We start from the raw sequence: 15,212 nt of genomic DNA on the forward strand, positions 1-15,212 counted from the left end.
AAGTATGTATCTGTCTATATAATTATATTTATCCGTTGCTTAGTACCCATAACACAAGCTTTGCTAAGCTTACTTTGGGACTAGGTTAATTGGTGTGAATTGTCCCGTGATATTTATATCTATTCATATTGCGTCGACGGCTCGTTTAAAAAACGCGGTGTGGAAAGGGCCCTTACACTTGTCCATAACTACTAGGGAACTTGCACCTATGCGAACAATGCATAATATAAGGATAACGAACACGTCAATATTGGAAAAAGGAGACAGACTTGCTACGAGACTGGACACTGGAATAACCAAGAGGTTACTACTAACTGTAACTTCCAATTTTGTACCATAAAACATTTCATTTGCAAAGCCCGTGTGCACTGCGATGTCATTGAATAATTAATTATGAAATTTGGCTGAAATATTCGACCGTGACAAAATTGAACCCGGATAAACATTCGCTCGGTCCATAACTCGAAAAAAAGCAATGAATTCAACCAAATTGATAACTTCCTTTTTGAAGTCGGTTTCAAAAAGTCGTTTTCCCAGAGAAACGATCAAACTAGAATGATCGATCTTCCCCGAACACTCCCACATAACAAATTTCATCGAAATTGGTAGAGCTGTTTTCGAGATTCCCGAAAGAAATACGAGTAAATATACAAGAATCGTTCATTTAAGGGTATTAGATAGATAGATTTATGTGACCGAAAAGTACCAAATTATTATTATTTTTTCACATTAAACTTGATAATTCTTATTCGAGCTTTCCATAATTAACACTGTTATTTAATTATACGGTTTTATAATAATTTAGAATTTAGATCAGACCACCAACCTACTGAACAAAATATTGTGACAAAATGCTTGGAATTTCAAACACGTACAACCTTTATCTCTTCAAAAGCTAGGCATGTATATCAAAGTGTATTTATAAACTGTCTCATAAAATAAATTCCCCCCAAAACAAAACGTTAGTGCATGCTTTGCCTCTAACTCCAGATAATAATTTCATCCCGATCTATTAAAAAGTTTAACATTGGTCAGGTTGATACCGTATTATTTCACTCATCGCATAATTTTGTAAATATCTAGGCAGATAATATCATCGTTTCTAACCACCACTGATGCAAAAAGAGGAGTCTTATTAAGTAAGTTGGACGCCAATATCCATCTGTCTGTCTGTCTGTCAGCGGCATCTTTGCTCTCAAAACGAATGGACCGATTTCGATGCGGTTTATTTTACATGAAAGTGAGTTTCCTTGCGGTTATTCTTAGCTATGTTACATTAAAATCGGTTCAGCCGTTTTTGAGATATTTAACTTTGAAATGAGAACAAAGGTTTCTTTACCTTTATAAGTTGGTTAGGTTATTGCATTAGCTGCTTTATTAATAAATAAAATTAACTTGCATTCAAATTATTCTATTCTATTATATTCCATTAAATATCCTATTGCTAATCAAAGCGTGGTTTATTATGTCTAGAGCCTAGACTTTGCACTGAAGTTGTGTCGAAGCTCATTTGATCATCGTGTTCTAGAGTTTAATTATGTTATGTATGTATGTATTATCTGGTGGTGACTGTAATGCTCATCATTGCAATAAAAATGCAACGTTAGGTTCACATCTGTACTTAAATGCACCTACACACGAGTTTTTAACCACATGCAGTGATGCTAGCAGTCGTAGGCACCTACTTACGTTATGTACCTATTATCAATATCAAATGGGCTAGAGTCCTTTATAATACATATTTCTAATTAGTTTGTCAGTTAGGTACAAATTCTCGGCTCTAGAACTTGGGCATAGGCGAAATTGAGACGAGAAGCTGTTTTATTACTTATTTCGTAGGTAAGTTAAAATTTCAAAATTGTGGAGGTCAACGACTTTTTGTAGGATGGTAGGATTTGAAATTCTTGGGGTCATTTTGTGAGGCGCGACTTATTGAGAAGATATTCTACGAATATTCCTAAGAGGTAGTCCATCCCAGCCTATATACGTCCCACTGCTGGGCACAGGCCTCCTCTCAGAACAAGAGGGCTTGGGCCATAGTTCCCACGCGGGCCCAGTGCGGATGATTGAGAACTTCACACGCACCATTGAATTGTTTCGCAGGTTTGTGCAGGTTTCCTCACGATGTTTTCCTTCACCGCAAAGCTCGTGGTAAATTTCAAATGTAATTACGCACATGAATTTCGAAAAACGCAGCGGTGCGAGCCGGGGTTGGAACCCACGACCCTCGGCTTGAGAGGCGATAGGACAAACCAAGAACTAAGAGGTACTTAGTATTCCTCAATAAAGTATGATGTCCTGTTGAGTTTTGGTGTGAACTAATCCTTGTCTGTGTGTATACTCTCTTAACCCTTTTAACGCTTTTACATTGTCATACAAAGTGATCAGTATGTGACTGAAGACCGTCCGCCGACCGACCGTCCCTCTCGCTCTCGTATTAAATAGTATATATAAGTGTCGGAGGGACCGCACGACACGAACTTCGAGTTTCGGGTTTCGTAGTAGCCCTGCTGCGCTGCTGTCATTATAAATTATCGAGATGTATTCAGGCCCTAACTAAAATAGGTAAGTGCCCGTACCTAACTAATCTTTAAAACTGAACTACATACATGTTTGATCGGGAATTAGGACGTATCGGTTTTGTGGGTTCGTGTCGAGGTCACGGGATTTTAATAGATTTATAAACAGTGCAGCTAGTTACTAACGTAGTTTGCGTAAATCGGTGATGGTTATTGTTATCTTTTTTGACGTAGCTCAGCTATTGAACAGGTCCAATAAAGTAACAAACAAGATGTAAGCATTATACCCGCTCAGTGTTTGCTTTGTTTACCAACTACTTATTATCATTACAATTTATCCATAAATTCTTTCAGTACTTAACATTAAATTGTTCAAGTTTTATGTTTAATCTGCGCCTCAGGGTGCTCACTCAATATGTATTTAGAAGTATTTATTTTTTGTATGTATTTTTTTTTTCAGACAAAATTCTGTAGCCAGATCTTTTGTACCTACGGAACGTTTGTATGGAGAAATAATCTCCGGGAGAAATGAACCTATTTTATTTTAATAATTCTTTCACAAATAGAAAGTACACCTTTATAGATCAATGTGGGCTCCTTTTAATTCCGGTAATTTGCAAAGTTGTAGCGAGAGCAGTATACCCAGGCAATCGCTAGTAACATTCGAGTATCAAACGACTAGAACCCCGAGCTCGGTTATGGGTTCAGTGTAGTATTGCCGGTTCTGCTGTTTTTACAGGAATCTCCGTTTTTCTGGCCGACATCGATACTGTTCTACTGGTATGTACTTACCAAAAATCGGTTTTGGCCGATATCTACTATGTGCTACTAGTTTTTGTTAGAAATCTACTGTTTTTGCCCTAGACTCTAGATAATCAGAAGAAGGGATGGGGGATGTTCACAAAAAATTACAATTTCATTGGATTTTATCACGATTTTATGATTGGGTTTAATTATCATGTACACAGTAGTAGGTATGTAAGGGAGAGTAACCTATATTGAACCGGTGCTTAAATTGGACCGCTTCTGTATTTCCACCAAATTACACAATTTATTTACACTGGCAACAAACACTGTTGCCAGTCATCTGTTATCGCTTCACTTTTTGTTGCAAGTGTAGGTAAATAAATTGTGTAATATGGTGGGAATACAGAAGTGGTCCAATTTAAGCGCCGGTTTAATATAGGTTACTCTCCAAACGTAAAAATAAAGTTTTTATTTGCATGTGATCAAAAAGTTGGACCGTTGGACCACGTTAAATGATAGTTATCCATAAAAAGCGACTGACTGGAAAAAGTTTGGTTGGAAATAGTATGGTTAGTTTTTGTGTCAGTAGGGAAATCTTTTTTATTCTTACGCTCATTAAAATTGAGCGGTGTTAATGGACACCTTAACCTTACCTTTTAGAACTTTACCCGTTTTAATTCCGTTTTTTCACGTTTGAAAACTATGTTTTTCAACATTATAATTAAATTTTCAATCTTTTCAATTTTTCTTTTAAGGGTAAATTCAGCATCTACTGTTTTTTTCGCGATTTCCTGTTTTTGCATGCAATATCTTTATCATTTATGCTTGCAATTACTTTTTTTAAATTTTACTTTGCGAAACCTGCGCTGTAGTACCTAGTGGTTAGTACAGTCAACGTCATAAATAAGTGATCACTTTTGTACCTTGTCATTTTAACGTCGGGTTTGAAAAGCCAAACGATATTGTGTACCGTCTGAAAGCGACAAGGTACAAAAGTCATCACTTATTTATGACGTTGACTGTACCTATACCTAGTGTATCATGATGTGAATTTAATAAATACACTAATGATATTAAAACGGGCAAACTCTGTATATGTTTGTACGAGGGGCCCCCCTATTAGGGGTTGATCTCTGGAATTACTGGACCACTTTTTACAAACCTCTCACAGATAGAAAGCTGGATAATACCAGAGACCGTATTGCTTAACGATTCTGACGCTCGCGATCGCAATCAAATGACAGTTTCTGAAGGCGAAATCTGCACGCGTCATCGTGAATGACTCTACCTATACGCATCCTATCGGTACGACACGCCGTTTAGTAACGTCTCCGTATTGGGTTACATTCCGTGTCTGATACGTTCCTATTACGGTCATGGTATTATACGGTGTAGTGGGTAGAGACCTTAAGATTCAGATATAGCATGTTTTATTTATTTACTTGAAAGCAAGTAAGTTGATGCAGATTCTAGGACGGCGAATAGAATAGAATAGAATTATTTTATTTGCTAGAATACTTATAAACATAGTACAGGGTGTTAAGGTACAGCAGTACAGTATTCAGTCGGTGAACGACATGCAAAAGTTCTACATATATTACAGATTAAATTAAATTACATCATGTGCATAGTAATGTCAGTGTTTAAATAAAAATACAATATATATAATGTGCATGGTAATTAATGTCAATTATAAAATTCTACAAATTCTTTAACACTATAAAAGCAATTTACGTTAAGCCATCTAGTAATTTCCTTTACAAATTTATTATATTCCATTTGTCTCAAATCTGCTGAAAGATTGTTGTATAAAATAATGCACATATTATACGCATTTTTGCGATAGATAGCAGCACGACAAGGAATATAATAGGTTCTTGTATTGAGCTCTCTGTTTACCTACAAAGACATCGGACCTGCTTCTAAAAAGTTCGGGGTGTTTTTTAACAAACATGCATGCCTTTTTTATGTACTTTTTTTATGTTCTGCAACTATCTGTGACCGAAAAGCGAAGGAAAGTTTGTCTAATTAACGTGTTAGGTACTGTTTGTCGTCGGTTGGTACGGTTGAAAAATCAAATCAAATGAATTTGAGAACGGGGTAGCAAATTAATAAAGGTAGTTTATTTACTTTTTGTCAAAAATCTATTTAAGATCGGTTTTTGGAGTATTTTGTATTTTTTATTACAACTCCAAATTTGTTACTTTTGCGGTCATCCGGGTCATCCCGTGAAATCCAACGAAAATACAAAATGAAACATGGATGCACAGAAAAAAAATTAGAAAAAGAGACCAGGGGGCCTACCATGATCTTTTCATAAACGATCCAAACGCAGAGCAGTTCAATTTAGGCACCTAAACTGAATCGTCGAAATTGGTACCTACCACGAGGTTTATTTCTCAGAGCTGAGTCTCAATGGTTTACAAGTGAATGAAAGACCGATATTGTCTCTGGTCCGAAACTGAAACGCTAAGTAAGTCGCGAAAGGGATGCCGCTATATGCAAACCAAATATTGTATACTAAAACCTCTTTATTTTGGAAAACCATAACTCTATGTCATTCCGTGTTCTTAGCAACCGTTGTGTTGATTACAAATAAAATGTTTACGCTGTCACTAATCCACGATTCTATTTTCTCACTGAAAAAATAGTTTTATCAATGAGGCGTTACGAAGCACAATGTCGTGAGTACCTATGAAAAGTTATAAAACTTGAAAAAAAGTTTAAAAGTTCTTGAAATTTAAAAATATTCCAAGTAAAACACTTAAAATTCCAAAAGAATTGTCAGAATGAGTAACTTATACTGAATCGCTAAATTTGACACTGAAGCGATTCAATTCCCACTCAAGTTAAGCGCTTGAAGTGAGTGAATGAGAATGTCTGTATCGCTGTCGCTGAACCGTGCTTGAAATGAATCGCAAAAGTAACGTCGTGGTACGAAATAGCGATGCAGTTCAGTTTAGAGCCTAAACTGAATCGTATTAAGAGAGCGTGGTAGGCCCCCTGCATAAATATTTACGAATAGTGCTGCTCTCTGCTTTCGGTTTTCGACATAATTGCAAATAATGGGTACCTAAAACATAATATTTTATGGAATTATGTATATTATTTTATTTAATATAATATTGTTTTTATACGTTCTCAACTTTTCGACAGATTAAAATTCTTATATTTGTGTTATGATATGAGAAATGAAAATTCGCAAATTGTTGTTATGACAAACATTACACACCCAATTAATGAATATTTATATCGTCTATATTTTCCTGTTTGTTATGTTCAAACTAGGGTAAGTATGGTGATGCCAGCCTATAAATAAATGAATTCGCATCTATTACAGTACGGGGTACAATAATAAATGTGTATTTATAAAATTACTTATTATAAAATGTGCATCGTTTTTTCACGCAATTCCTTTATTTTGATTTCCTCGTGCACGCAACTTCCACTAAATGTAGTTAGTTACACAAACACTTATAAAAAATACCGATTAAAAGCCTTTCCGATTAGTTGGTGAATCCTACAATTAATGTCATTTCTTTATTGAGTTAGATGTAAGGACGATAATGAGATTCGTTAAAATCTTTAAAAAATAAGATTAGAATCGAAGTGGAAGATTATTTTTGTAATTCAGTGAAATAAATAGATTTTGTTTTGACTCCGTCTAGCTTAAACATAATATTCGTAGTAATATAAATAGCCGATAAGGTGACAGCCAGCAAAAATGTAACCCGACATACATTGCTCGGATGCAATTTAATACCAAGTGCATCCAATCCATCCAATATCTTCTTTATCATACTAGTAAGTATAGATGATAATATAACTAGCTTTTGTCCGCGACTTTGTTTGGCGAATTCCACGGCAACTAGGTACAAAATTTTTCGGGATAGAAACTATCCCATGTCCTTCCCAGATTGTCAAACTTCACCATACCAAATTTCATCGAATTCGGTTCAGCGGTTAAGCATGAGGTAGTAGATAGACCAACAGCTACTTTCATATTTATAAATATTAGTAGAATCTGTATAAACAAAAATTGATTGAAGCGATGTATTTTCGAGCATCACTTCACAACTGCTGGCTATTTGATTACTTAATTCTGTTTTTGTTATGTTTGTCTGCCGAGAGGTTTTGCATTAATGATACCAACATATACATATGTTTGCGCAATTAAATGCAAGTGTGAAAAAATTCAATTTAGAAATGTCATACAAAAATTGAGCAAGTGAAACAGAAAACGCCTGAGAGGTGAAATTAGTCTCATTTTTGTCTTAGACAGTATACTCGTGCAAAGTCGGGGCGGGCGGCTTGTATGATGTAAAAAAGAGGACTGCTTTGTTTTGTTTGATATTCGATGCAATCTCTACTTCTTGACTGAACTGATTTAAGAGATCTTCCGCACATAAAAGCTACGCTATCCTTAATTAACACACATTTTATTTCGAGGAAGTGTACCTAAAATTCACTGTGGATGAAGTTGCGAACAACAACTAGTGAATGATCTCACGGTATCGTGAAGCCATATGTTAAGAATAAAAACTACATTCTTAGTCAAAAGAATCATCTAAGTAATAAAAATATATGAGAACCAAACAGTTACCGCATCAGAGCCAGGGACGCTTACGTCACCATCGGGATTAGTAAAGTAGATAGATACACACGATGGTTTCCCGATTTTCGACGATAGAAAACGATTGCCATCATTTAATTTCTCATAATTTTTGGTATCTAGGTATAAACTGCCAGACGTGTTAAAATAGAAGCCGTTGGCTGTCCATTCAACTCCCTGGATGTTGTGATAAATAATTAGAAGCGAGGCTTAGTAACAGAGTGCTAGTCAAATTTATAAGCCAAACAGTTCGGGGCTCAGTGTTGCCATGCAAACTACAAGTAGAAATTATTGTATTCGTACGACGAAATGATCGTTAGGAAAAAACGTTTCGGCTGTCTTACATGAAAAGTGGTTTATTAAACAAAAAAAACCAGCATGATTTATCTGAGTTCAGTTTATATATATATTTCGGGGATCTCGGAAACGGCTCCAACGACTTCGATGACATTTGGTATTTAAGGGTTTTCGGGGATGAAAAATCCATCTAGCTTTGTCTTATCTCTGGGAAAACGCTGGTTACCGAGCTTTATCCCGAGCGGAGCTCGGTCGCCCAGTTACTTTCCTTTAAACGCGGTTTTAACATAACCATTAGTCGCTTGCTAACAGAAATCCAGTATGCAAAATATTGGAGCCGTCTAGCTCCAGCTGTAAACTTACGAGTAACTTGTGTTTAATTTAAACTCAAGGTTCTATTTTATTAGTAACTTACTAATGTATGTATGTACCTACACACACTGTCGTCAAGGTCTATTTCAGTTTGCAATAGATTTGTTCAAGATCGAATAGTCTTTAGTTGCAAATGGTTGTGCCTACAAACTTTGTTGTGGTTCATGTTCTGTTCCGACTCACTTATACATATGGAGATTTTTCACTTTCCATGCAATTTTACACACATTATTTTTCATATCTAAACCTTTTCTGGAAAAAATATCCAAATTGGAGTAGCTAGTCTGAAGTGTGATATCATGATATGACTTACATGAATCCTGAAAAAATATACCCTTTTTCTTTAGGCTCCGTTTCCACCAGAGATGTGCGAGGATGTGTTGCGAGGAATGTGTTTGTCATGAACCAATAGAAACGCTTCATTTACCTCTCCTCGCACAGCACCGCTCTGGTGGAAACAGCTGAGCGGAGCGAGGCGAGGTAAATGAAGCGTTCCTATTGGTCCATGGTAAACACATTCCTCGCAACAAATGCTCACACGTTTCTCTCTCTCTCTCTCTCTCTCTCTCTCGGTTGAAACGCAGCCTTAAGGTATTGTGTATGATAGATCAAGCAGCTTATATCTTGTTGTATGACTGTAAGGCTGTTTGACATAATGGAATTTCATCGAGACGGTATAATCTACTTATGTATTAGAGAATGAATACAGGCAGTGGCGGAGCGTCTTATTTAGGGTACTGATTCTAATCAGTCCGAGACTTAGGTGCGACATTTTTTTTGTTATGGAATTATCATCATCATCCCAGCCTACTGCTGTTGTGTGTAGCCGTCCCACTGCTGGGCACAGTCCTCCTCTCAGAATGGGAAGACTTGGGCCGTAGTTCCCACACGGGCCCAGTGTGGATTGGGAACTTCACACATACCATTAATTCTTTATGGTATTTTGCCGTCCCCTAAATGGGCGGACCGCCCCCCCCCACGCCACTGACTGTAGGTAGGTATGTAGTAAAATTGTTGTAAAAGAAATTTAAAGGATTTGCTAGGTAAAAGATTGGCTAAGGAAGTCTGATCACTACCTAACTAGCGATTCAAAGATGGACCAGCAGGCCCTTTACCTTTTGAAGGCCACGGTCGGCAATAACGGAAAAAAATGGCTGAAAGTCGTGCCGTAGGCGCCGCAAAATGCCGACGCCTCTTATAATTTCGTTTTCTAGATTTTTTTACCATACAACGGCTACTTAATCCCACTAGACAAGACACTGACAAAATTGATTTATCAGATAGATAGACCCATAATTAAAAAAAACTAAATGTTTGAAATGGACCGTATACCTAATTTAAGATTACTTTTCTAACTCGGCAGACATGATATTATTTATTTACTTATTTCAATAAGTTTCACAAAATACTAAGATACAATATTGATGTTATGGATGGCTTGTACTTGGGCATTGTTGGTTGACCTTAAATTATTAGTATGTCATATACATTCAATGCTAGGAAGCCTAGTCGAATTATTATCCTTTGAGCAGATTGGTTGATGCTTTAATATAACAAAGTGGCGGTTCTCGGTTCAAAGCATACAAGGCGCGGCGGGCGCGCCCTGGGATTGTGCCACGATCTGCCGAGGTGCAGCTGTGAGATCACACCAATACACATAGAAACTAGTAATGTAGTTACACCTAACGAATATTTGCTTCTTAAAAAAAAACTTATTTTCGATCGACATTTATTCTTTAGGCGCCGCCCGCCCCGGCTTCGCACATTTGTAGGTACAGTCGAGTTCATACTTCTGAGCAAGCATTTGATCAAAAATATGTGAAGCGTGTTCAGATATCGAGGGCATTCTGGCAAAACAGAATAAGTGTAATTTAAAAAAAAAGTTACCTACATAGGCATACCTACTCAATTTTTCTGCTTTATTTATCTAGCAAAATCGTATAAAAAATAAATATTGTGCATTTATCTAGTTCTGCCAGAATACCCTCGATATTATTGATCAATTTTTTGCTCAGAAGTTTACGAACTCGACTGTACTACCTATTGACGAAAATCTTGCTAGCTTCTCACTTGGTCATTTTTGTAAGGAGATTTTTGAATAGACTATTTTCTTCTTGTTTACAATTTAAAAAACTTTCATTCATACAAACCTTCTAATGACATTTACAAATAAAGTTTTTACTTATATATATTGACCAAATAAGTGCAGCCGATCCTGTGATGCGCTTGAAATATATTTCTTGAATTCATTTTAATATTTTTAGGTTCAAATCTTAAACTAGAAATGATAATAGACAAATATAAGATAAAAACGGGTCAGGCGTGAGTCAGGTTTAGGTAAAACATTGAAACTTTGTAATTTGTCTGTTAGTCCGACTCGCCCTTGGCCTGTTTTTTTATAACTTTGTGTAGGCTTGTAGATACTAAGTCAGTTATAGGTTAAACTATGTATCTATTATATCATCCATCATTCATTACATCCTCTGCAATGCAACTTCGACTGACGGTAGGTAATTAAAAAGTGACAATTAATTTTTCAACTAGCAAAAGCTTGGTAATAAGCCTTAAGGCCGCCATTGAGGGAATAATAATAATAGCTTGGTAACTGTTTATGAATAAGGGACATATTTTGTATTTATTGTCAACACAATAGCTATCGGAATGGTGCTTATACCTTTTGGAGCCAAAATAATAATAGGTAAACCTCGCAGAACTAACGTAGATGAGCTAACGAATAATAGGTAAGTTTCCGATCTAGTGCCACAATATACCTACTTAGTGCTGGTTGCGGGAAATGAGTTGCATGTTGAATGAACCCGATAGTCTTTATTGACAACCGACGTTGGACTTAAAAGTACTTTGGATTCTTAGAAAGGCGAGCAATAAAATTTATTACTAACAATGCGTTGGTTGGGTTGATTCAAGGCCTCAGTCGGGCGTTCGTTATAGCTTATGGCAGTCTTTCAGATATTTATGGTGCGTGGGTTGGTATCATAGTAATACTAGCTTTTGCCCGCGGCTTCGCCCGCGTGGAATTCGGTTATCGCGCGCTGTTCCCTCGGGAACTGTGCATTTTTTCGGGACAAAAAGTAGCCTATGTCACTCTCTTGCCCATAAACTTGTTTGTTTGTCCGTCTTTCGACGTGAAAGACGGACAAACATACACATAAACACACACACTTTCTCGTTTATAATATTAGTATGGATTAGTCTAGACCGGACTGTTAATAATAGGTATGTAAAATATACTGTGTTTCCACAAGAAAACGATTGTTAGGTCACTCAACTTTCGGTGTCGCAGATCATTTTCGCCTACAAATTTTTAACGTCAAACGTAGTTTATTAAATTTAGGGGCTGTTTCACCATCCATTGATTAGCGTTCGTCTATTCGAACATTACAAATAGAGACGGCATCACACCTAACCGCCAGTTAACACTAATCAATGGATGGTGAAACAACCCCTTAATGTAATACTTAGCCATAATGTTTATATAGTGGTTACTTTTTTACTATTCAAGAGGTCAGAGATATATAAGTACTGAATTCAATTACAATTACAGCCTACTGATCAGTTTAAAGTCGGCGCCATTGGTACCTAGTAGTTAGATAGTCTGATCCTTCTGCCATATCACTAGTCTTCCTGCGCATGCGACGGAGTGGATGACCGTGGGTGGGCGTCAGTGTGTACCTACATCATGTGTGCATTCCACGTTGTTTTGCAGCATAATTAAGTGTCAGACACAGATATAACCCTGGATAAAAAAAAACATTAACGCCCTGTCTTGTACTATTATCTATTCTGTGCACCTGTTTCACCATCCACTGATTAAATTTATTATCTGACGGATAAATGTGATGCTGTCTCTGTTTGTTTTGTTCAAGTAGACAGAACCGGCATCACATCTATCCGTCAAATAAATTTAATCAATGGGTGATGAAACAGCCCCTAAGTATGTAATATCGAATGAATGAAGAATTTTCTTCATAATAATAACATATAATGTATTTACATTAGGTACTTAAATGTCGATTAAGTATAACAAAAGTCATTTTCTTGAACAAACAAGGAATTAATACTTTCTTTACAAATCAATAGTTTTTCCTGTTACCTAATTTATAATTAGATCACAGTGGGTGAAAATCGTTAATGCTAATAGTAGGTATAAGGCTATAAAATTTAGGTAATATTTTATAGTACATTGTGTCTTAAGGGCGGTTAATAAGGAATTATGAACGAGAGTCTATTAGAAGCCCAAAGTTAAAGACTGAAAGCTTTAATGAGTCGATGTTCATAATTCTAGTACAGCCCGTGCGACATACAATGTTTTTCATCACATTTGCGAGTAAAATTGTTTATTTGTAAGACAAAATATTATTTTTGCCTCATTGCCGATACCTCAAGCTGCGCTCTAGGGCATCGCCAGCATCCTACCCTGCTGTTGCGCGCCCGAGCTGCGGGAGGGGGTGCGCGTGCAGCAGCGTTGTGCGCAGCAGCAGCGCGCGCAGCAGTATCAGTACGGGCAGTGACTCATTTACCGACCTTGGGCTTCATGATAAGCACATCGGTCAAGGGTTTTATTTGGGGGTTGCAACCAAGGTAGCCTGCATGTTACGACACTATTTACGAGCAAGTGTGATGAAAAAATCTTTATGGCAGACTTTAGGCTATAACTGTAAAGTTGTTATTATTTATTTTAACAGCCTATTTAAAATTTCCTACATGATTCTATTACTAAGTTGAAACAAATACGTATTTCTACGTATTAAGATATACTCCATCCAAGATATTCATTGCGAAGATACGTAGGTATCACCGTCGGAAGCCGAAATTTTTAAGCAGCTCGGTACTGTGACGCTCAGCGGCAAATACTCAGTTTGTCATATCTGTTTGAATTGTCAATATACATGCTGAAAGGACACCACCCGACTTGTTAAGACATGCCATGCTAACCACTTGACAGTCCCGACGATACCAATGGTATCCAAAACCAAAATGCTTCAAACCGTCCGTTGGTTTGCAATTCCTTATCAGTTCTAAGAAGCTGGCGAGCTGACTGACGTTTATTATACTTATTCGAGTCAATGTTCTCAAATTGCTAAAATTGTTTCGTCACGAGACATAGATAGCATAGTAACAAGTCTTTGTAACAAGTCAAGTCTGAGTTTTTGAGGTTACTTGTTGTTTAATGGATGTCGGATAAGCTTGTATCAAAGCTTTCTTTTATTCCTGGAGCAATAACCAAAAATCCCACCATCATCATATCATAATAATGAGCTTCTTGTTTAATGTAATAGGTCGTTTAACGGGTGCCTTTCATATGATGCAGTAATAAGTATTAGGAGATTCCCTTCGGAATGAGAGATAGTTAGTTATAGTTTCATTTTGGTGTCTTAAATGTTGTCTCAAAAGTCAGTTTTTCTAGATTATCTCGGTTCCTATAGATCCAGTAATGTTAACATTTACTTATTACAAAATTTTAGAGCATACAATTTGGAACAAATATTGTGTTAAAACATTTTCGTACGCCCAACCGTTTTTAACATAGAGGACAAAGCCCGCAGCGCTCGTCGATCGTTTTTTTCGGCGTGTACATCAAATTTGTCAATTTTACCATAGGACAATGTTCCATTTTTGTCAACGATATTTAGGATTGTAAATTTTCCATTTGCACCAAATGACAGTAGGTAAATTTCATTCACTCAACTCCCAATTTGAGATTAACCCTAAACCTTTTAGATAAAGCTCAGTTTTCTAGTGTATCCCATAGGTATTTTTAGATATTTTGGCTGCTACGCTACCAGTGGTGATGTGCGTGCTTCGATTTATTTGTACGCGGTGGATGTCCTAAGCAATTTGATCGCTTGGGTCAACTTGATTTCTAATGCAATTGCAGAAGGATTAAACGCGAGAAAAAAAATGCCCACGTCTAAAATAAAAATACTTATTTTATCTTTTTTCCAGGGACGTTCGTTTCAACAAAATCTACGACATAGCGGGGGGTACGTTCGGACATCTGCGGCGCTTGCGTTCCCTGCTGCTTAACGACAACGCGCTGCGAGAGCTGCGCGAGGGCACCTTCCACGGTCTGCGACACCTGAAGTACCTCTACCTGTATAGGAACCGCATACAGACCATACACCCCGATGTGTTCCAGGGCTTACCGCATCTAGAACAGCTGTGAGTACCATTAAGATATTATATTATTATTAATGAACGTATGGACTGTTCAGTCCACTCCCAGCCACGCCTTGGTAGTTTCCAATATCTCGAAAATTTTACTAAACATGTGAAAAATGTGTGTTCGCAAAAACTTCCCCCTCTGTGTGGAGGTTCAGGCTTGGAAACTACGTAAACTTTGTTAAAGGTAAAGTATCGAAAGTTGTTATACAATGTAGTCTGTTCGCCGTGAGTTGATAAAAGTAGGGATTCTTAACTCAACAAATGCGGCCCGCTAATAACAGTAACAAAACAACGATAAAATAGTAAATTAAACATTAAGAGCGTTTATACCTGCTTAGCTGGCAACGTTGCATTTTTGTTAGTTTTTCTCAATTATTCCATAAAAAATTAATGAAAATTATAAATGTGGTCTGATAGAACTCTTCATAATATAATATAAGTTAGTTAATGTGTCAACTCCAATAATTATTCGTGACAGACTT

General features: G+C 36.8%; 1 protein-coding gene across 1 annotated transcript in view; it reads left to right on the top strand.

Moving 5' to 3' along the window:
- LOC141435800 (peroxidasin-like) overlaps positions 1 to 15,212 on the top strand; it is a 37,250-nt gene that overhangs the window by 4,930 nt on the left and 17,108 nt on the right. Inside the window, exon 2 of the mRNA XM_074098628.1 lies at positions 14,512 to 14,727. Within this exon, the coding sequence (XP_073954729.1) occupies positions 14,512 to 14,727 (216 nt within the window). The remainder of the gene's footprint in view (positions 1 to 14,511; positions 14,728 to 15,212) is intronic.

Source organism: Choristoneura fumiferana, chromosome Z (genome assembly GCF_025370935.1).
Source record: "Choristoneura fumiferana chromosome Z, NRCan_CFum_1, whole genome shotgun sequence".
Classification (NCBI taxonomy): Eukaryota; Metazoa; Arthropoda; class Insecta; order Lepidoptera; family Tortricidae; genus Choristoneura; species Choristoneura fumiferana.